Genomic DNA, 23,214 nt, shown 5'->3' with positions numbered 1-23,214 from the left:
AGTTGCAGTAGCTTGCTCTGTTCTATAACCCAGAGAGGTCACCACATTGCTCCTTAGAAGGCTACCATGCTAGTTACATGTTTGCAGGATGGTTTTGAAAGCTGGGTTGTCACATATTTCCCTGGGGGCGTGGGTGGTTTGAAGAACTGCTGTGTGCAAGTCTCCTGGAAGAATCTCGTCTCCTCTTGGCGCCAGTGTTTCACTGGCAATAACGGATCTGCTCTTCTTCCCCGTTTTCTCCACCTTTCCCTTTTGCCATCTGACTTAACAACCCACGTGGCTAAGGGAGCCGCTTCTTAGGGCGACGTGAGGGCAGCTCAGCGTCGCCCCGAGTTGTGAGCATGCGCGGTGACCACATCGGCGCCTAGCCCGTTACGGCGCATGCGCCGCAGTGGCGCATGCTCTGAGGGACTCTCGTTCCAGCGGGGCGCCGCGCTCGCTGCGATGACTGTGCCCGTGAGCCTGCGGGAGCTGCTGCTGGCCGGCGGCGGCGGCGCGGAGGAGGGGGGCGGCGGGACGGGCGCCGCGGCACCCGGCGAGGAGGAGGTGTGTGTGGTGGGCATCTTCGGCAAGACCGCCCTGCAGCTGAGCTCCGAGAAGGCGGCGCTGGTGAGCACCGTGTGCGACCGGCAGGTCTTCCCCCTCTTCCAGCGGGAGGACGCGGGGCCGGGCGGCGCCGAGCGCGGGGCGGGCGGGGAGCCCGCGGCCGGCGAGGAGGAGGAGGAGCCCGGGGCCCAGGACTACAACCTGCTGCAGGCCTATTACAGCCAGGACAGCAAGGTGCTGTACCTGGTGCTCACCTCCATCTGCGACACCCCGCAGCTGCTGCAGGCCTGCCGGGACCTCAGCGCCGGGGACGCCCGGGTGCCGGGCCTCGGGCACCCCCCTGGCGCTCCGCTGCCGCACGCCGAGGCCCACGAGTTCTGGAAGCACCAGGAGAAGCTGCACTGCCTGAGCCTCCTTTACCTCTTCTCCGTTTGCCACATCCTGCTGCTGGTGCACCCCACCTGCTCCTTCGACATCACCTACGACCGGGTCTTCAGGGCGCTGGATGGGCTGAGGCAGAAGGTGCTGCCCTCCCTCAAGGCTGCCATCAAGGACTGCCCCGTTGGCAAGGAGTGGAAACTCAACTGTAGGCCATGCCCGCCCCGCCTCCTGTTCCTCTTCCAGCTTAATGGGGCCCTGAAGGTGGACCCCCCACCAGGCAGGGGGCAAGACCTCTGTGGCCAGCTGGAGAAGCCCCCACCCAAGAAGCATTCGCCCAAGAGGAGGTTGCAGCATGCTCTGGAGGACCAGATCTACCGCATTTTCCGTAAGAGTCGGGTGCTGACCAACCAGAGCATCAACTGCCTTTTCACTGTGCCTGCTAACCAGGCCTTTGTCTACATCGTGGCTGGTGGGACCCAGGATGGAGAAGACCCGGTGGCCATGCTGCTGGAGCAGCTCAGGAACAACTGCACGATGAAAGAGACAGATTCTTTGCTGGCACCCACCTTGGCAGGACCAAGGAGATACCAGATGATGAGACATGGCAGGCAGCAGCTGTCTTTCCATGTTGAGAGTAGCAGTAGCAGCTCCAGTTCCTCTGGGCAGTTAGTGGACTGCACTTTGAAGGAGTTTCTATGGCAGCATGTGGAGTTGGTGCTCAGCAAGAAAGGCTTTGATGACAGTGTGGGAAGAAACCCTCAGCCCTCTCACTTTGAACTTCCTACATATCAGAAGTGGGTTGCTGCAGCCCAGAAACTATATGATGTGGCCATTGAGGGGAAAGATGATGACCCAGCTTCCCTCACTGGGGAACTGACCTCTAAAATTATGGGCAGCATCAAAGTCTTGGAAGGGTACCTAGATATAGACACCAAATTTTCTGAAAACCGTTGTCAAAAGGCTCTCCCTATGGCCCACAGTGCCTACCAGTCCAACTTGCCCCATAACTACACTATGACAGTTCATAAGAATCAGCTGGCACAAGCCTTGCGTGTGTACAGCCAGCATGCCCGAGGACCAGCCTTTCACAAGTATGCCATGCAGCTTCATGAAGACTGTTACAAGTTCTGGAGCAATGGACATCAGCTGTGTGAGGAGCGAAGTTTAACTGATCAGCACTGTGTGCATAAATTTCACTTACTCCCAAAATCAGGTAACTAAGCACAGTTGTGTTAGGATCCTTTTGTAGTTCACTTTTGCAAATTTTAAGCCATAAAATATTTTATATCTGACTGACCATCAAATTTTAAAACTGGCTTTGTTTTTTAGAAACTGAGAACAATATATAAAGATCTCTTTCTGGAGTCTCTACATGTCTAATGTTAATGTTTGTGAAAAGCACAGGAATGATGGTTTTAGAGATTCCATTTCTATGTTTATTGAAGGAATAGTTATATCTAGAGCCCTGCAAATCCTAAGGTATCCATGGCTTATTTTTGCTGATACACATTTTATATCTAGAACCTTGCAAGTTTGCAGATACCTGTTTTACAACTACATATATCTGCTTTATAACCACAGGTGTCCAGGAATCCTTTTGGCAGAAGCAGATACGAATTTTATATCCAGGCAGGGCTCTAGTTATAGCAAAGGCTGTATTATAGCATCCTTAATTCATCCTACTGATGCGCCTAATCCTGATGGGAGTGACTACTCCCAGGAATTGAAAATAAGTGTGTCCATGGTCATTTCAGGCCTTCCTAGCCATGCGGAAACTGAGTTGTGAGGTGGTGCATGCAATGTGTACATGAGGGATGCGACCACCAAACTCACTTAATAGAAGACAGAAAACAATAATTAAAGGGTGGTAACAGGTATCAGAACTAGAGGAGTCAGCAGCCATGACACATGAGCCAATTTAGAGTGACACATGGCAGGAGCTCAGCCTCCCTCTGCTGCTCCCCCGCATACGGAGGGTGTCGGGCAGAAGCTGCTCTGGTAGCGGTGGCCACAGCCGGGGCCAGGGTGGGGGCTGATCCTGCCAGGCTGGAGCATCCCTGTCTGTGGAGCGCCGGGCCTGCAGAGTTGGAGCCGCCCACTGACCGTAAGTAGTAAGCATCACCCAGTAGGGTGACATTAACTATTCACATCCCTATTTTGAATACGGGCGACTCCCGACTTGCATCGCGATCAGTTCCCGGGGAAGCGGCGCAAGTCGGGGGCGTCATAACTTGAACCTTCATTGACGATAGGTGCTGTGCACGGTCATAAATGCAGGCCAGGGACATAAGTCGGGGGTTTTCTGCCCCTTCTGCACTTTAAAAAATAATTGTAAGTGTGGGGGGTCGCAACTTGGGCGGTTGCAACTCGGGGGGGGTGTGTGTGTGTGTGGTTGGTTGGTTGGTTTTTGTTTTTAAACCACCCAGCTTGTGACCTTTTTTGAGCTTTTAAAAGGTTTTGGGTAAGAAGTATTATTTTTTGTATTTTATAAGAATACCTATAATTTTTTTTTAAAAAAAATTATTTTAATTTTTATTGTTTTAGTTGCTTTATTATTGACAAAGATTTAGGGTGTGTAGTTTGGGTTTCTCTTTTTATTTTTACTTTATATTTAATATTAATCAGTGATTTTTAAAAAAAGTGAAACTTTGAAAGCATCACAGGAAAAGCCGCAGCGGAGCCCAGGGTAGAAGACCAAGTGGGGTGTATGGTGAGGAAAGTCCCTCCTGGGAGAGTGGCGCAGGCCAGGGAAGGACGGTTAAATCTTGCATGCCACTTCAGAAAGGTTGCTGACCCCTAATCTAGAGGTTAAAGGCTCCCTACCCTATTCTCAGCCCCTTGTCATCACTTCCCCAGAACTCTGATTTTAGAAAAACAATCCCGAAAACTAATTGCTAGTTGGTGGGATTACGGATTGCAGGATGGGGCTCATTATTAGTTAGTTGGACAGACATCCTTTCTAGCAACAAGCATATTTAAGGGAGGTAAAGTTCTAGAGAGGAGCACGCACTATGTTAAAGGCCAGTATAAGTAGAGCCTGTCTATGCAATGAATAAGAATCATTTGTCCTTTCAAGCAAGAACTCGAAAGTATCCTGGTTCAGGCATAGCTGCACCTTTGAAATTGTCTGACTGCATCCTCTCGTGTTCGTTTTCTTGCCTTTACTTGGTAAAAGGACAACATAGTTTTCCCTCTGTACCACCCATGATTGGTCTACAGGCCTCACCGAAGACCTGTGCTGAACCAAATAACCCAAAACAGCATCTTCAAAACAATGTATTGTTTGTTTGTAACAGCAAGACAAGAAAAATGGATTTCAACACAATACACGGTCTGTGTATATTTGCCTTTCCTAAAGCTTCAGTAGTCCTTAATTTATGCCTGACCATTTTGGCTCTAGGGATTCAGGTTCAGTCTATTACCCAGTAGTCTGCCTTACTTTCTCCTGTACTAGTCTCCTGTATAAGGGACCTTTTCTTATACATACAAACTTCACTGTTCCTGTTTTCTCTGCTTGGATCCCCCCCAAACCAGATTGTTGAAGTCGCCTTGGTCAGAGATAAAACTGAAAGTAAATGGTAGTTGAATTGCCTTTTAAGTATTGATAAATGGGGGGTCTGTCTATCCTCAGCTTGAATTTACCCCTTTCAGTCATGGACCAACCACAATAACAATCAGTCAAATGGATGGAACGTGTAATTGTAATTATTACATAGCAGTTCCACATCCTGCAGAATAAGCAATTGGCAAAAAAGGAGGGCCTTTGTAATTGGCTATATAATAAGCACAGGGGAAGGGTAAATTGCATGATAAATTGGCAATGTTGGGAAGTAATTTGGGGGTACATGTGAAGGATCGTTGCAGAAGAAAGTTGAAGATAGCCACATTATACAAGCAGCTCTCCAGCTGGTGTGAAGTAAATGCCAATTAATCTTGTTACTTTTTCAGGAGAAAAACCAGAGCCAGATAGAACCCCACCAGTGTTGTATCACAACAGCCGGGCTCGCTCCACTGGTGCCTGTAACTGTGGGAGGAAACAAGCACCCCGGGATGATCCTTTTGATATTAAAGCAGCCAACTATGACTTCTATCAGGTAATCATTAGTTTGCCATTTTTACTTCAAAGGGAAATCTTTTTTTATTAAGCTGTCAAAATACGGCATAGCTTATCCTGCGGAATCCAAAGAGAAATTTATGAGGTGACTTTGGAGAAGGATAGTAAGAGGACAGTTAGCCTCTTTTTTATTTAAATATTACTTTTTCTTATCCTGCTCCTGTAATACCCAAACAGCTTTATCCCTGTTGCCTTAACTCAGTGATGAGCAACCAAGAATAGAGAATGGGTTGCATGAGTGGCCCTCCTTCGTCTTAGTGGGCCACAGCAGTGATTCATGGCACTCTGAATTAGGGATGTTAACATGTATGCGAGTACGCAGTTAACCGATGAGCCGAGGCTTGTATTGGTGTAGTTTTATAAGGGAAGATGTAAGGCACAGTTATACTAATACTAGAGGATTTATCCGGGCTGCGGGGAGGATGGTGCAGCAGTCAGGGCAGAGCGTTGGACCCTTGTAAGGTGGCAGGATTTGTGGAGTTAGGGAAAGGGAGCACAAGGAAGGGGGCAGCCAGCATCATTGCTCCCCAGGGCCAACTCAGGGCTGTCGGGGGCTGAGCTGCCCAGCCCAATAGAGGCGTTGCCCCATGGGACTGTTGAGGACTGCACTGCCTGGCCTGACAACACCGTTGCTCCCAGGGGAACGCTTGTTGCCTCCCTGTGATCGTTCTAGAGTATAACTGTCCTGGCCTTCGCAGCCCTCCCTTTCTGGTTGATGAGAAACAAATAGCATCCTGTGCATATCTCATTGCCTTGGCACAACCAAATCCTGACTTGGGTTTAAGAGGGAGCTGCATGCCAAATTTAGGAAGAGTTCTTGAACAGACTCACAGACGACCACCGGAGGTCAATATTGTCTAGCAGCATTACCAACACTTCCACTGCTTACTGGGTTCTTAGAAGACATTTAGGGCTAAATAACAGCACAGAACACTGAGAGCCAGGACTGGTGGCTGTAAACAAACTTTATAGGACCATGGGGAACTTAGCTGGATGTCCACTTACCATGGGATGGCCAACTAAAATCACACTGGGTCAGAGATGTTGCAGGACGCGAGAGGTTCAACCTGTACTACTACAAAAATAACGTGTGCACTAGGCCCAAATATAACAGTTACATGCACAGTGTCTGTAGTTCATTCATTCCCACTTCACCAAAACAAAGCCTTTAAATACTTACTTGATGCTAAGTCGCATTGACTTGTTGACACTGCAGCTTATTATATTAAATTACATTCAGTTAATTTTGTGATTCGGGGCTATGTGAACATTGAGACTGCAGATGACACGTTAACTCTGTTTCATCTTTCATAGCTGCTGGAAGAGAAATGTTGCGGGAAGCTGGACCATGTCAACTTCCCAGTATTTCAGCCGAGTACACCTGATCCAGCACCAGCCAAGAATGAGTCCTCACCTGCCCCTCCAGAAGGAGAATCTGAGAAACTTAAAGAAAAAGAGCCTCAAACCCAGGGAGAGAGCACCAGCCTGAGCTTAGCCCTTAGTTTGGGTCAGTCGACAGATAGCCTGGGCACCTACCCAGCTGATCCTCAAGGTGGAGGAGACAATGCAGAAGCTCATGGCCAAGCATCAGAGTCTAAAAGTGAGAAGAGGCCAAGCTTGGTGGATCGTCAGGCATCCACCGTTGAGTATCTTCCTGGCATGCTTCATTCTAATTGCCCTAAGGGCCTTCTTCCCAAATTCTCTAGCTGGTCACTGGTCAAACTTGGCCCTGCTAAAGCTTATAATTTTCATACTGGCTTAGACCAGCAGGGCTTTATCCCGGGAACAAACTACTTAATGCCTTGGGACATAGTCATCAGGACAAGAGCAGAAGATGAGGGAGATCTAGACACTAACTCGTGGCCTGCTCCTAATAAAGCCGTTCCTGGGAAACGAAGTGCAGTTGTAATGGGAAGAGGAAGGAGGAGAGATGACATAGCTCGAGCCTTCGTTGGATTTGAATATGAAGATGCCCGTGGTCGAAGGTTCATGTGTTCAGGGCCTGATAAAGTCATGAAGGTGATGGGAGGCGGTCCAAAAGAATCAGCTATAAAAGCCCTTAATTCTGATATGCCTTTATACATCCTCTCATCGACTCAGGGCCGAGGACTTAAACCATATTATGCTCAGTTCATAAGACTTTTTGTTGTGGTGCCAGATGCTCCACTGCAGATAATACTGACACCTCAGGTAAGAAATTAAAAAATAGAATCTAGCTATCTGTAAGTGACTGTAGGAACAGCACAAAGTAACTCTAAAAGATGTATTAACAATACTTATCGTGTGAGAGGGGTAGCCATATTTGGCTGTAACTTTAAAAAACAAGTAGTCCTGTGGCACTTTAGAGACTAACCAAAATATATAGACTCCTATATAAACCCACTTCATCAGTTGAATTGGAGTGGAAACAACAGAAACCAAGTGATATATATAACAGCAGAAGTTAGGGATGTAAGCAAGTAGTCGAATAACTGATAATTCTAGGCTTATCGGTTAGTTGAGTCGATTACTCGCATTGCTCCATCCGTTGCTGCCTCTGTATCAGAGGCAGCAAGTGGAGAAAAGCAGGAGCCTCTCCAAGGCAGCAGCGCAGGGGGGTGAGGGCAAACTGCCACGAAGCAACCTCTTGGCCACAGCGGACCCAGGCTCACCATGGGCAAGGGCTGCTCCACATCCCGTGAACCGGGACTGGCCGCAAACACAGGCTACTCTGGCAGCAACCCCTGTTCATGGGAGGTCTGAGTAAGCCTGGCTCAGTCCCAGCTCACGCCGGGTCCAGGAGCTATTTCTGCTGTCGCTCTTGCCCTCCCAGCTCTTACTACATTTAAACTGCGGAGTCACAGCAGAAGGTAGTTGCTGAATTCTGCATGAGCCAGGACTGAGGCTTCCTCCCTTATCAACTAATCGTATAGTTGATAGAAATATGATTAGCTAATTACGCATTTCCTAACAGACTGCCACCTGTCAATGGTAGGACCCGTGTTAATGAGGCTGTGTGCTGAATGTGTCTCACAGCTTTTTGATGTGGAAATGCAGGTGTTAATGGCAGGAGAAATTGGCTTTGTAATGCACCAACCAGTTAATTTCTTTAAGCCCTGGGTAAGGATGTCAAATCTGATCAACTTCTTGCTTTTAATACTTATTGTGGTACAGAAAGACACATAAAGGAACATAAGATCTTTCTTCGTTGCAAGAGGTGAGAGAATGCAATCTAACCAGTTATTTTCAATCTGAACCAAGATTTAAATAATGTTCATTAGGTCAGTCCAAATTGGTACTAGCCAAAAGTTCTTGGATTGTTGTCAACAAATCCATTCCACATGGGCCAATTTTAGTGATTCTCAGCAGGCAGACAACATATAAACCACCATCTCATAGGAAATGCTCTTTGATATTTTCAGCAAGGACTGAATGGGCCATGAAGACAAGTCCCTTCTCTTTCTTTACAGATTATCCCCACAGATCAGTTTTGAGTACAGTAGTTGTAGGGGAAGTTTGTTGTATATGCTGTTGCTATTGTGTGACTTTAACATTTGTCAACCTAACTTTCTCCATAATACACATTTTATCACAGGTGACATAGTGGGGTTCCCATAGGTTGAAAAAACATTTCAAATAAGTATGCCACAGAAAGTGCACTAAAATAAACTGTCTTTTTAAAAATAATTACTGAGCAATGGGAGCATAAGAAATTAAAATATCTTCCCAGAAAAATGGTGATGCATGGCTAAGATGGATTTTTATCTTCAATTCTTCTCTGAACTCTGGGGACAGGGAGAATCTGTAGGAGTAAAAAAGATATAATTTTAATCTATTTCTAGATGCTGTGAAGAGGAAATTGATATATTCCCACTTACTTTTATTTAAAGCAGTGAACAAGATGTGTTTTCCTCTAGTACTCTGTCATAGAATAATCTTAAAGAAAAATGAATGATGAGGTCAGAAAAATGGCTAAAGCAAGGAGTCTGTAAGTACTTTGTAATCGAAGACCTTGATGGCTAGGGCATGCATTACAAATGGATCATAAAAGACTACCGATTATGGCTGTCTGTTGGAAGCCAGAAAATCCAACAAGAAAGAAGGGTAGACCTAGGATGACTTGAAAGGTCATATGGCAGCTGATGATAAAGCATGGCAAATGTGGGTAGCCCAATGTGCTAAAAGCATGTGAGGTCTAAAGTCAAAGTAATATAGCACTTTGTAAAATATGAAAAACATTTTTCATGTGTTGGTACCTAAAGAATATAATTCATCACTACTGAAATGCAGCCAGTGCATAGCATATTTATCTCACCTGTGGGGAGAAACAATCTACTCCTCTATTGCCCTGGGATCTTCATATATCCATGTTAGAGAGATTAATTCAAACTGGAACAGAAAATTGCTATTAGAATGATCTGTGGAATGGGGAACCCATCTTATATGAGGAGACTAAAAGGTGTCTTGTTGAGCCTAGCAAAATGAAGACTGGAAGGAAATATGATTATTCTCTATAAATGCAGTGGGAGGAATCAGGGATAGAGAAGGTTGGAAATTTAGACGGTTTCTAATTAGAGAATCTCTAATGAGATTCTAGAAGAGTCTTCCAATAGGAGAAGAGAAGTGGGGACAAACAACCTACCTAATTTTAAGATGGAGCTTGATAAATTTAAAAAAACAGAATTGTATCCCTGATTTGCCTCTGAAAGCAAGGGACTGGACTCTCTGTCTCAAGAGGTCCCTTTCAGTGCTATATTCCTACAAAGCAAACAGAGCTTGTTTTAGAGGAAACCTTAAAGTAGATAGGGATGTAATAGTGTACTCTATTAACATATAATCAAAAGCTTATAGGTTAATGCAATAGACTACATGCATTCCCCCCCACCGCCCCTTGCCAATAATTTTTTTAGCAGGCTGGCTAGCAGCCTGGCTCAGTTCCAGCTACGCGGGGTCTGGGAGCTCAGACACACACCCCCGGACAAAGGCTAATGCCACAGTGTGCTGCTGCCTCTGATAGAAACACAGCAGCGTGGGGTGGCAAGGGGCTCCTCAGGAGTGGGGTGGGAGTGCACTAGCTGCCAGCCCCAGCCCCAGCCACTATAGAATAGTCGACTAACCGATAAGAATTCATGAGGTTAATCGACTATTCAGTTAACTAATATTTAACATCCCTACCTTAAAGATCCACATACTAAACTGGTTTTTGTTTTTCAAGTTCAAGCAAAAGTAATGGTTAAAGCTACACAGCGGTGAAGTACGAACGATGAGGTCAGAAAAATGGCTAAAGCAAGGCACCAATTATACACACAAAATGCAGTAACTTCATTTAAATGGTTAAGAAACATTTGCAATCTAACCTTCTAGACTTGCATTTAACTTCCATGAGTTTTGCCTGTGTATGAACTGCAAGATGAACCCTTTAAGCAGTGGTTTTAAATACCACCATTTCAGGATGAATGTGGATGAAATAGCAAGGAAAATGCTAAGTCACTTAGAGTATGTCTACACGTCATTCCTCTCTCTCTTGAGAGAAATGCAAATGCAGACATCCGAAATTGCAAACGAAGCGGGGATTTAAATATCCCGCCCTTCATTTGCATAATCGCATTATGGCATTATTTTGAAATAGCACTATTTCGAGAGAAAAAACAGGGTTATTTCGAGATAAAACCCTTCCCTCGAAATAACCCTTACTCGAAGGGTTTTATCTCAAAATAACCCCGTTTTTTCTCTCGAAATAGTGCTATTTCAAAATAATGCCATAATGCGATTATGCAAATGAAGCACGGGATATTTAAATCCCTGCTTCATTTACAATTTTGGGTGTCTGCATTTGCATTCCTCTCATGAGGGAGAAGAATGAAGTACAGGCAGTCCCCGAGTTACGCAGATCCGACTTATGTCGGATCCGCAGTTACGAACGGGGCCATCTCCCTGGTCTCCAGCAGACCAGGGAGAGGAAGCAAAGCGGCGGAACCCGCGGGCAGCGGACAGCCCAGACGCGTCTGGGCTGTCCGCTGCCCGTGTGCTCCGCGGCTTTGCTATGCTTTGCTCCCCGGGCTGTCTGCTGGGCTGCTTTGCTGCTGGGCTGTCTGCTGCCCGCGTGTTCCGCGGCTTTGCTCCCCATCCCCCTGGTCTGCAGACCAGGGAGAGGGGGAGCAAAGCAGAGGAAAGCCACGGAGCCCAAGGGCAGCAGGACAGCCACGGCGCGTCTGGGCTGCCCCTGTGCTCCGCGGCTTTGCTCGGGACGCCTGTGGTACAGCAGCTGGGGCGCTGCCGGTTGGTCCCGTAGCGCTGCTCTGGGCGCTACGGGACCAACCCGGCAGCACCCCAGCTGCTCTGCCCCAGGCGTCCTGATTCAGCAACTGCTGGTCAGTTTCAGCAGCGGCTGAATCAGGACGCCTGGGGCAGAGCAGCTTGGGTGCTGCTGGGTTGGTCCAGTAGCGCCGAGGAGCGGCGGCGCTACTGGACCAACCCAGCAGCACCCCAACTGCTCTGCCCCAGGCGTCCCCAAGTCAGCCGCTGCTGAAACTGACCAGCGGCTGACTACAGGAAGCCCCTGCCCCGGGCTTCCTGGAATCAGCTGCTGATCAGTTTCAGCAGCGGCTGAATCTGGACGCCAGTTCCGACTTGCATACAGATTCAACTTAAGAACAAACCTACAGTCCCTATCTTGTACGTAACCCGGGGACTGCCTGTATAACCATACAGTTAGTGATACTTGTGCCCATAAGTAATATGATTTTTAAGGCCCTTGTCTATCCTGTGAAAATTTAATATGCTGGAGGAAACAATTACAACACATCATTTCTTGACCTGGTTGTGACACCAGCTTAGTGGAGTTGATACCAAACAATATTTGAAATATTCTTGAATTATGCTTCAATCCTGAAAAATCCAAAATATAGAACAATTAGATCTGAAACAGTTTAGTCTTGTCTGCATTGCACAGATGCAACTGGATCCCTTTTTTTAATCCTTAAGTAGATTTTTGTAATGTGAGATGAGGACTTAGCATATTTGGCATTGTATCACTATCTTAAAATCAGCATCTCGATCACACTGAGGTTTGAAACTAATTTTCTTTCTGGCAAGAACAACATTTAAACACTGTCTTTAGAAATGTGCTAAAGTGGTTTTAAACCTCATTTTAGTAAAGACTTAATAGAGTGAATTAGTTATTAGTGAAAGACGAATAAATAGACTGAATTGGTTATTTGAGACGGTTTTATTCAGATAGTTTGTTAATTTTATCTTTTAAAAAAACAGCAAGCAGATGGTCTGGTAGCACTTTATAGACTAACACTTAACATATTTTCTATGTTGTTGTTCTTTTTTAGGTTCAACCAGGGCCTCCACCTTGCCCGATATTTTACCCTGAGAAACAGGAAATAACCCTCCTGCCTGACGGACTGTGGGTGCTGCGATTCCCTTATGCTTATGTGACAGAACGTGGACCCTGTTTTCCTCCAAAAGAAAGCCAGCAGTTAATGAGTTACAAGATTGTTCGAGGAATACTAAAAGCCATTACACAATAAGAATTATTCTGGCAAACTGGTCCTCGTTTAAGGAGACTTGTTTTCTCAATCCAAATAATGGAATTTGATTCCTGACTCTGGGTAAACAGTAATCACTGCTTGGTATAGTGAAACCACTGCATGTAAAGAGTCCAGATTCAGAATAAAGATCTGAGTATCAAAGTGGAGAAAGGAACATGGCAATTCTCTCTGTTTACCTAATTAGTATTCATAAGTAGAAAGCAACTCCTTTTACTTCATCTTCATATGTTTTGAGCCTGTTTCCTGACATATTTTGATGCAGCTTCAGGGGGTAGCCGAGTTAGTCTGTACATGATAAACTTAAAAAACAGCAAATGGTCTGGTAACCAGGCTGTGCCCACGAAAGCTCATGATACCAGCTACATGTTTTGTTAGTCTATAAAGTGCTACCAGACCATTTGTTTAAGTGCATTTTGATGAATCAGGAGTGCCTCTCTAATTACTTAAGAACTCTGAAATTATATCTGCTTGGAATCAAGCTGTTTGTCAGCTGGAGACAGTGAAAAGAGAACCTTAAAAATATGTACTCTTACTGTTTTGTTAGCAGAAACTTTATATTTGAGCTTGTAAAATGTAATTGCAGATACCTTGTCATTTTTAAAAATTTGTGCTCAATTCCATCAGCATCAGGAATTCAGTTCATTCAGATCAGATATTTAAAAAAATAATTTAAACGTATGTCTATATTTGCGGATTGGACAACCAGATCTTGTGTTTGAAAATTATGCAGTGCGATAGCTGTGGCCATAAGGCAGGATTAGGTGTGCTTTTAAAAAGACAAAATATTGAAAACTGAAACACGTTATAAATAACATTTAAAAATTAAAACCAACCCCCCCCCCCCCAAAAAAAAAACCCTAGTAGTATATATCAAAGGGTTAGAATTTCTCCCAGATTGCAGTTGTAGCATCATCATTATCAACAACCATGGGCTCAATGCCTGTTGGTGTCCAATGCCTCCTTCACTATTTCCTTCCATCTTTCCCTGTCCAGTGCTGAGTGGCTTACTTTCTGTAGACTAGTTCCACACCAATCTACTATATCATCTACCCATTCTCTGTGGGGGTCTGCCTCTCCTATTCAGACCATCCATTATTCCGAATACCAGGTTCTTAACTTTTCGCTCGTTGTTCATTCTGCAGAAATGCCCAAATAGCTGTAACTTCCGTTGTATAACTGCAGTAGGTTCTCTTTCCGCTGTATCTTCCTATATACTTCCTCATTGATGACCTTCTGCATCCATCCTATTCTCAGGATCTTTTTGTCACAGCTCCTCTCAAACACCAATAGCCTTCTCTTCACATCTTTTGTTATCACCCATGTCTCACATTTGTACAACACACGTTTTCAAGACGCTCAGCTTTGTTCCTAAGCTAATCACTTTACTTTTCCAGATCTTCTCCATCGCTTTCAAACTCGCTCTTGCTTTCGCTATCCTAGTTGCTATTTCCTTCTTACAGGCCAGCTCATACATCATGTTGTTCCCCAAATACGTGAGAGAAGTGGGTTATTGTCTCTTCCAGTTATTTGTCATGTCAGTAAATTACTGAAATATCTGCCTCATTTTTCTGAATTGTAAGATGTGAATAATACCTCCCTCCTTCCTTGCGGGCTGCCGTGTGACTTAATGCACAGAAGTGGGTGCTTTGAGATCATGGATTAGAAGACTTAAGAAGGAGCCAATTTACTAAGTTCTTCAAACAGCAATTGATAGAGAAACATAATTCCGAGAAGAATTTGCATACATAAACTGAAATTATGTTTAGACTGTTGCTAGAAGAAGAGGAAAATTCAAGGTGGAAAGCAAAACAGCAGGAAACAATGGTATTTATAAAATACCTATTTTACATCAGTTGAACCACCCGCAACTGATTTTACCCTGTGGGGCCCCAACCCCCATTAGGGCTGCACTAAACCCTGTGATGTGCAGATGACTAACATCTTTAATCAAAAAATGCTCTGTTGTCTCTATTTCTGTACAGGTGCTACCTCTTCCATTCCCCAGTAGGATGGGAAGAGCTCAGGGAATGCAAGAACGGATGCCCTCCACAGAGGCTTAAGGGCTGTGGGGTGAAAAATTATGAAGCTTGACACAAAAGTGTATAGGTTAGGGGGAAGGGTTGATCCCAAGAAATGCTCTGCCTAAACCATTGGAGAAATCAGGAAGGAGTTTGAGGTTCCTTTCAAAGACTGGGGGAGGAAGACTAAAGAAGCAACCCCCCACAATGGAGGCAGACCCCTCACCTATGAGGGATGGGATGGGGAGAGGGAATTCCTTCCATGGTGTCAAGTTCCCTTATGCTGCATGGCAGGGTTTAATCTCAGTCTGGGTAGGGAAAGAAAGGTCTAAGTCAGTGGTCCCTAAGGCCTGCCGGGGCATTTATATACACCTGCCTAGTAACCAAGGCTGGCCGAGCGGATGCGTGGCCACTGCCTTGGGCGCGGTGCTGCCCCCAGGTGCCCGGCAGCCCCGAAAGGTTGGGGACCACTGGTCTAAATCCTCCGCAGAAGGGGAAGTTCATTCTTCCGGCTGGGAGGGAAGTGCCCTCAGGGAAGGGGGTGAACCCCACCTGTGCAATAAAGGGGTGCAAGCTCCAGGGCGAGGATTCACTTCCCGGGGCTGAGGGAGGTGGGGATGGGAGCGAGGTGGGTGGAGCAGGGAAAGCTGAGGGGTGAGACCCTGCAGCGGGACTAGCGCGCCCCTTCTTATGGGGGGGGGCTTATTCCGCCTGGGAGTCCCCCCGGGAGCCACAGTTCCCCATAGCGGGCCTGTAGCGCCCATTAGAACTGGGTCAGCTCCGCTGCAGGGAGGCCCCGACAAGCTTCCTGCGCTGCGCTCTTCGTGTCTCCCCCGCCCCCCCCCCGAGGAAGGGGGCGGGGCCTGGCTGCGGCTGCGCGGGGCGGGCCTAGGCGCGAGCGCGGCTCCCCTCCCGCAGGCCGGCCGGCTCGCTGGCGGCACGATGGCCCTCGCCCTGTGTCTGCTCTCTACGCTGGGCGGCTACCTCCTCACCTCGGCGCTGCTGCTCAAGTGCCCGGGGCTGCTGCACCGGCCCAAGCGGCAGCGCTTCCGTTGCCGCCACATCTCCCACCGCGGCGGTGAGACCCGGGGAAGGGGGCTCCTGAGGAGAGGGGGGGGGGGCTGGGAGGATGTTTCCCGCCGCAGCCGTGAGGGGCCGGGGGTCGCCTCCGGTCTCGCGCTTGGAGGGCGCCGTCAAGGGCGCGGAGCCTGAGGCAGGAGGTTGCCCCAGTTCCCGGCTCCGTCCCCTCAGCCCGGTCTCTGCTCTTGTGGGAGCCGATGGAGGAGGAGGGGGGGGGTCAGTCCCGCCTTCCTTCCCCCGCCGCGCTGCCCTGCAAGGGGCAAGCCGGGCTGCGCCGTGAAGGGCTGGAGGGCCCTGCCCGCTAGCTGCGGTGGGCCGGCTCTGCAGGCGAGCGGCCCCGCTGCGCGCAACCCCGCGGTTCCCGGTCACACTGGGCTCCCTTTCCCTCCCAGCGGCACCCCCGCCTAATGGCCCTTGCTGGCAGCGTGGGGCAGATCTTCCCACCTCCCGCTCAGCCTGGGGGAGCCACCTGCCTTCCCGTGGAAGCTGCCCCACCTTCCACCCCAGACTCAGACCCTGCCCGGGCTCACGCCACGCTGTTCCTAACGGCCCCAGCAGGGAGTCAGGCTTCTGGGTCCTATTGAAATAATGGGAACATTTTCTGAAACCTCGGGGGGTTTTTTTGGGAGGGGGGGGTTTACACAAAATCTGCATCTCTGGTTAAGTGGTTGGCCTAAGTAACTTTGCCCATGCTGGTGTGTTCTATAGTGTGTCAGTTGCATATAAAATCCAGGCCCTTGTTTTGCCTTCTAGGCAGTGGCACCAATCGGGGACTTTAAAAGATAAGTGTCCTAGTCATATATATCTAGTAGCCCAGTGTCTGAGAGTCAGTAAAGCTGAAATTCTGGCTGTTCCCTCTGGGGGGCGCTGTTGGTGAAATGCTGGCTGTTCCCTCTGGGGGGCGCTGTTGGTGAAATGCTGGCTGTTCCCTCTGGGGGGGCCTGTGCTGCATGGGGAGTGCGGGTCCCAAGCGGCCGCTTGCTTCCCTGCGGTGGCCTGGCTGAGCGGTGTGGAAGTCAGCCGAGCGCCACGGCAGGAGGGGAAGAGGGGCGGGGTGGTGACATACGTGGCCGGGGGCGGGCCCTGGCCGTGTACATCACCGCCCTGCCCACCTTAGTCTCCCGACGTGGTGCTTGGCTGACTTCGCCACTGCTCAGCCGGGCCGCCATGGGAGAGCCCAAATGGATGCTTGCTCCCGCCGTGGCGGCCCAGCTGAGCTGCTCAGAAGTCAGCCGAGCGCCATGGTGGGAGGCAAAGGGGGGGGCCGAGGTGGTGATGTGTGGCATGACAGCATCTCCAGGCCCTGCCCCCCTGGCTGTGAACTTCACCGCCCAGCCCCTCCCCTTCGCCTTCCACCATGGTGCTTGGTTGACTTCTGCGCTGCTCAGCCAGGCTGCTGCGTGAGAGCAAGTGGTGCAAGCGACTGTTTGGGCTCTGTGCCCCCTCATGCAGCACGGGGAGTGTGGAGCCCAAACGGCCATTTGGGCTCTGCAGTCCCCCGAGTGATAGGCAGGAGGGGGAGGAGAAGAGAAAGAGGCACACACACGCACATACCTAGACCTAGACCAGAGACCAGAGGCTCAGGAGAGAAGACCAACGTGGAAGAGAGACCTGAAAATCCCAGCTTATGACAGGCTAGTTGGCTAGTGGATAAGAATGATCTGTTGGGCACTTCTGTGCCAACAACCTTTATCTGAATGAAGGACTGTGTAGTACAACTGGGATTGTAATCCAGATTTCAGGATATTGCAGTAGCTTTTGGTTCGCCTTGTAAGACTGGTACTGTGAGATGTGAGTTGGATGTAGGGGTGTTAAGTAACATTTAATTAGCTAACGGAGTAGTGCGTGGAATTTGATTAGTTGATGGGGGGGTGTTTGTTACTCCCATTGCGTCTCTGCAGTTTAAATGTAGTAGGAGCCGAGTATGTAGGCAGTCTGGCTCCTACTACATTTAAACTGCAGAGCTACAGTGGGGTTAATTCCCCGGGGGTCGCATGAGCCCAGACTGAGCAGTCATGACTTGTGCTGGCTTAGGGACTGCTGTGCTGCTGCTTTTTAAATGTAGTATGAGATGCCTCACTCTTACTTCATTTAAAAGGCAGAGGTTCAGCAATCGACTGGCGCAAGTCGGGGCTGAAGCCGTTCCAGCTCATGCCTGGTCTCCTGCTGTGCCCCTGCCTTCTCCCTCTCCTGCAGAGATGGTGCTGGGGGAAACCGGGGCTTTTAAGCCGGCTCCCCTCAGCACCGGCTCCTGCCTCTCTTCTCCCTCCTCCCCTGTTGCCTCTGATACAGAGGCAGCGGGGAGCGAGTAGTTAAGGCATGACTTGGCTAGTTGCTTACATCCCTAGTTGGATGTATAACTTCTTCAGTGTATTGCTTTGGTTATGTTGTCAGGACCTTACTGTGCTACCATTGTGAAATTCAGAAATCAAACTCTCTCTTAGCCTGCCTAATTTTCTATGTACTGAGGTGGCAGATGAAATTAACCCTTCAAAAAAATCTACCACAACTTCAGTTGTAGGTAGAGGAATTTTCATCTATCCCAGTTTGCAATACCTGCATAGAAGTCCTCATCTGTTATTTCTAGATAATCTTCCATTGGTCTAAATTTTGAAATGATCAGTAACTAAATCTGAAAGATCAGTAACTGACCCATCATAATCTATGCTAGAGTCCATGCAAGCAGTGCAGAGTGAGTTGCAGCCCCTATTAAAAGCATTACATACCAGACACACTCATTGCAAATAGGCATCCACTTTGTATATTTTTAATTAATGATGAAGTACATTTGCTTGTGGTCATTTGGGGTTTGTACTGAAATTATATGTCAAAAGTCGAGGGAGGGAGAGCCTTCTTATTTCATACATGTTTTTGTAGAGTTCTGTCATCTTGCAACTACCTTCATCCACTAGCTTTGTCGTCTGTGGTACTCTTCTGGCCCACATTGATGTTCTCAGAAGTAGAATGTGAAATGAAAATCTCTAGATATGGCCACTTCGACTCTGTGCCAAGTATGCCAGAGAATGAGCATTTGCTTAAACCTCTAGCTATATATTTGACATACTGAGGAAATCAGAAATTTGTCACTAAGGAGAGAGACCTAAACATGTCTGAATACATAATAAACCCAGCCTTTGCACTCCAGAGGAAGATGATTCATTGCAGCAGTTAATTTTCTTGTTTCAGTTCCTCTGTCACAAGTTAATTCATGGAAATTATGTTGCAGAACTAGGACCTTTTTTATTTCAGAGCTCACTTTCACCCAAGCTGCCTTCCACTTTCAAATTCTCAACCAGTTCCTCCTTATTTGTTAAAATCAAAGCCTCATCCACCTCTTCTGCCTGGGTAGGTGGTCTGTAGTAGACCCATAGCATGATATCACCCTTATTTGTAATCCAAGTGTATACATTTTTAATATATAAGGCAACAGCTCCTGCCTGTTTTCCCCACCTATCCTTCCTGAGTAAGATGTATCCTTGTATACCAATATTCCAATCGTGTATATTATCCCACCAGGTTCTGTGATACCAACTATGTCATAGTTGTGTTTGTTTATTAGCACTTCAAGTTCTTCCTGCTCATTAACCATACTCCTTGCATTTGTATATAGGCATCTAAGATTCTGATTTGGTTTTTCCTCCCAGTTCTGCCTTGTCCCTCCTTTTTCTCTACTCTTATAGCCTATGCTCCCTCCCATTTCCGACCCAACTCTCAGGTCCCCATGTTCGTCACTTACCTGTGGGCTTTGGTCACCTGCCCCCATCAAACCTAGCTTAAAGCCCCCCCTCACTAGGTTAGCTAGTCTGCATCCAAATGAGATGACTTAATCTGAGAGAACACTAAAGGATTTCCTCCTTTCAAAGTCAGAAAGCTTTGGCTTAACCATGAATTTGTAGCCTTTTATATTTCTGAGGTTGGGTGCTTAGCGCAGGAGAAAGTAAGTTTGGAAGGAAGAGAAGGAATTGTTGATCTGATGAGGAACATTAAAACTTACCTGCCATACTTTTAACACATTATGTGGTATTAGCTGTATAATTTACCATTAATCCTTAATTTCTTACATAGTATTGAGAATCAAAATGGTTATGTACCTGAACAATTACTGATGTTACTTAATGATAAACTTAAAAAACAACCAATAGTTTGGTCGCACAGTGTTGGTCATCTGAAAAAGTGGGCTGTGCCCACAAAAGCTCATGATACCATCTGCATGTTTTGTTAGACTTTAAAGTGCTACTAGACTATTGGTTGGGGTTTTTTTTGAAGTGTATCCTGTACAGACTAACTCGGCTACCTCCTGAAGTTTTTGTCACTTAATGAGTGAAATGAATCTTTTAGTTGAAAGACCATAAGGCAGATATTTTTTCAGGGTAAAATTTTAATTGACCCTGGTAAAGGTAACTTTAAAAAAAACAGTGATTTTTGTCAGGGTTAAACTTTTTTCTGAGAATTACTGGTGCAGAGAACGTAGTAACTACATGTGTCCTAAATATCACACAGGGCTTTCTTCTCATTAAACTGTATCTGCCTCCACTAGTAATATGACCTATCAATGTGGTCTTAAATTTCATTTTTACACTCATGAGGTGCACACTCTTTTTTTAATCTTTCTTCTGCTGTCTTAATTCCTGTACTATGTCCTTTACTTCAGCTTTTAAGAACCTTTGTCTTGCTTGTAGAATAGTAATAGAAATGTAGCCATGTTAGTCTGGTAGCAGAGGCAAAATACAGGACTATGTAGCACTTTAAAGACTAACAAGATAGTTTATTTTGTGGGCCAGACCCACTTCCTCAGATCAAATAGTGGAAGAAAATAGTCACAACCATATATACCAAAGGATACAATTTAAAAAAAAGGAACACATATGAAAAGGACAAATCAAATTTCAGAACAGAAGGAGGATGGGGGGGGGTGAATGTCTGTGGGCTAATAATATTAGAGGTGATAATTGGGGAAGCTATCTTTGTAATGGGTAAGATAACTAAATCCTTTGCTTAGACTCAGATGTAAAGTGTCGAATTTTAGCATGAATGACAGTTCAGAGGATTCCCTTTCAAGTGCAGATTTAAAAGGTCGTTGTAGCAGGATGCAGGTAGTTAAGTCGTTGAGACTGTGTCCTTTCTGGTTGAAATGGCAAGAAACTGTTTTTTCTTTGTGATCCTGTCTGATATCTGTTTTGTGGGCATTGATCCTTTAGCGAAGTGTCTGAGATGTTTGTCCAATGTACATAGCAGATGGACACTTTCAGCACTATTATAAGTCTTGGCATATAAATGTGTCATAAATTAAGTAAAACAGGTGATACCAGGAAGATCAAGACAAAAGTTTTAATTTTCTATTTATTTTGACTTTTCTGTGTAGCTTAATCACATGCTTGAAACTTTAGGAGGAATAGTTCCCTCAGCTGACATCTGACTCTTCTCTTGGCTGAGGAAAATCCCTCCTCAATTAAAGTTATTGCTCTCCTGGGGAAATTCTGTGCTCTTATGGGACAGCAGAAAAATGCCTCCCTGCAGAATCCCTTTCCTTTGTTGCAGAAAATGGTTTCTGTGGGAAAGCAAAGAGAAGATACACCAGCGAGTTACTCCCTCACTCCTCCCTGCCAGTCCGCTGGCAGTTTAGACCCATCTGTTGGGGGTGGAGAAAGGGAGGTAAATCATTGAAGGGGGGGATGTGTGGAGAAGGGTGCCTTGGTCAGTGGCCACCAAGGGACATTAGTTCCAGTGTCTGGGGTGGGGGTTTGGTGCTGGGGGTGTGGGTGTGGGTCCAGAAGCATGAAGGTTGGGCAGATGGGGAGTAGCTCCCTGTACCATTTGTTGTTGTTTAAGTTTATCCAGTACAGACTAACTACCCCCTGAAGCTCCCTGTACAGTGACACCCCCCACCTGCACACCTGGAACCTCCCCACTGAGTCCCCTCCATATCAGGAGCTCTCCAAATCTCCACCCCACTGAGTCTCACCCTCAGCAATAATAGCATCCAGTGTCTGGATCCCCACCCCATCACCCTCCCCAACCAGTTGCACCCTTACTCCCCTCCCACCAAGCCTCCTCCTCCTCCCCCACTGAGCCCTAACCACTTTCACCTTCCCTCCCCTCCTTCCAGAGTAAAATTCTCCCTGCACCGAGAATCCCATACTGAACCTCTGCATTGATTTCCCTGCCCCTCCTCCCCTGCACCCAGTCTCCCCACCAGGGTGCCCTTATTCAAATAGCACTACACACAACCCCTGGTACTCTTGAGGTAATTCTTCACTGAAAATTTTTAAAAATATATATTTTTCTGCAAAGCTATGCATTTTAATTATCAAACTAACACACAGCAAGAATATAATCACACTATGTCCATTATTTTGATAATTTATTTCAAAACATTTGTCAGCAAATAATTGAAAATAGTGTGATTATATTGTTATTTTGACAAAATAAGCAGAACTTTGCAGAATTTTGAAATATTGTGCATGGACTATTTTATCTTGTGGTACAGAATATTTCATTTTTAATGCAGAATTCCCTCAGGAGTAAGATATGTTGCCAGGTGTAACTCCTTTTTTCTGATTTTGTTGCTAATGGTTATGTTTCATCCCATTTAGACTTGTAATGTTCTTTTTGCTGACTGTGTAGCCAGATAACTTCAACTGGTACAAACCTTTTCTAGGAATCTGATTGGCAGCAGGCCAGGCACTAAAACTCCAGTTCTCACTCAGCTACCTCCTGTGGCTATTGCATTTTGTGGTCACTCCATTGGCTTTTGAATCTTCAAGCAACTTTGTTTTGGCTGTTCTTTAAATGATTCTTTCTACTCCCCAAAAGCACCATAAGTATGATTGCCTGCTGCCAATCTGTCTCCCCATTATCTGCCATGTGGTTGGCCACAACAGTTATTTAAAGCCTGATTTGTGGACTTCCATGATGCTGTTGAGGATTACCTTGTTTTTTGCCCTTGCTTTCACTTTGCATTTTGGATTTTTGAACTGTTACTACAATGAAGTCAAAGATTAAGATAGTGACAAGGACAGGCAGCTTGAACCTTGTGCGGCTTTGCCTTATCTAAGGCATTGAGTTTTATTGATACAGGTCATGTTTAAATCAAATTAAACATATCCACATGTAAATATCAGAACAAAGTAAGATGTGAAATTTCTGAACAACTAGATCATATTGAAGACTTAGAAAATCTGACCTGTGAGGAAAGGTTAAAAACTTGGCACATTATAGTTCTGGGGAAGGAAGATTGATGGGGAACCTGACAACCATTTTCAGATGTTACAGACTGTTATAAAGGGGACTCATCAATTGTTCTCCCTGTCCACTGAAGATAGGGTAAGTTATAATTGCCTTTATCTTCAGCAAGGGGGATTTAGGTTAGGTATTAGGAGAAACAATCCAACTATAAAGTTAGCTGCACTCTGGAATAGGCTTCCAAGAGTGGTTTTGGAATCCCCATCCCTGGAGGTTTTTAACAGGTGTGGCAAACCTATCATGGATGTCCTAGGCTTATTTGATCCTGCCTCAGTGAAGGAGGCTGGACTTGATG

General features: G+C 46.4%; 2 protein-coding genes across 2 annotated transcripts in view; both read left to right on the top strand.

The window, feature by feature from the left end:
* Positions 1-333: 333 nt before the first annotated feature.
* On the top strand, positions 334-14,142 carry SMG8 (SMG8 nonsense mediated mRNA decay factor). The gene is made up of 4 exons (XM_006138660.5): positions 334-2,140; positions 4,876-5,021; positions 6,356-7,231; positions 12,361-14,142. Exons 1-4 carry the CDS (start codon positions 382-384, stop codon positions 12,556-12,558), a joined length of 2,979 nt encoding a protein of 992 aa, XP_006138722.5. The 5' UTR covers positions 334-381; the 3' UTR covers positions 12,559-14,142.
* Positions 14,143-15,463: 1,321 nt separating this feature from the next.
* GDPD1 (glycerophosphodiester phosphodiesterase domain containing 1) overlaps positions 15,464-23,214 on the top strand; it is a 33,896-nt gene continuing 26,145 nt past the window's right edge. Inside the window, exon 1 of the mRNA XM_075904691.2 lies at positions 15,464-15,675. Coding sequence (XP_075760806.1) covers positions 15,540-15,675 — 136 coding nt within the window. The 5' untranslated portion in view covers positions 15,464-15,539. The remainder of the gene's footprint in view (positions 15,676-23,214) is intronic.

The sequence above is a fragment of the Pelodiscus sinensis genome, chromosome 21 (assembly GCF_052426305.1).
Source record: "Pelodiscus sinensis isolate ZL-2025 chromosome 21, ASM5242630v1, whole genome shotgun sequence".
NCBI classification, from domain to species: domain Eukaryota; kingdom Metazoa; phylum Chordata; order Testudines; family Trionychidae; genus Pelodiscus; species Pelodiscus sinensis.
The sequence above is the reverse complement of the archived record's forward strand: the minus strand, read 5'-3'. Positions and strand labels throughout refer to the sequence as shown.

Bases quoted from the DNA above. Each gene is read 5' to 3' on its own strand.
- SMG8 (XM_006138660.5), top strand. From the start codon at position 382: ATGCGCCGCAGTGGCGCATGCTCTGAGGGACTCTCGTTCCAGCGGGGC. The intron at 2,141-4,875 runs GTAACTAAGCAC...TTACTTTTTCAG, and splicing joins TCACTTACTCCCAAAATCAG to GAGAAAAACCAGAGCCAGAT. The intron at 5,022-6,355 runs GTAATCATTAGT...CATCTTTCATAG, and splicing joins CCAACTATGACTTCTATCAG to CTGCTGGAAGAGAAATGTTG.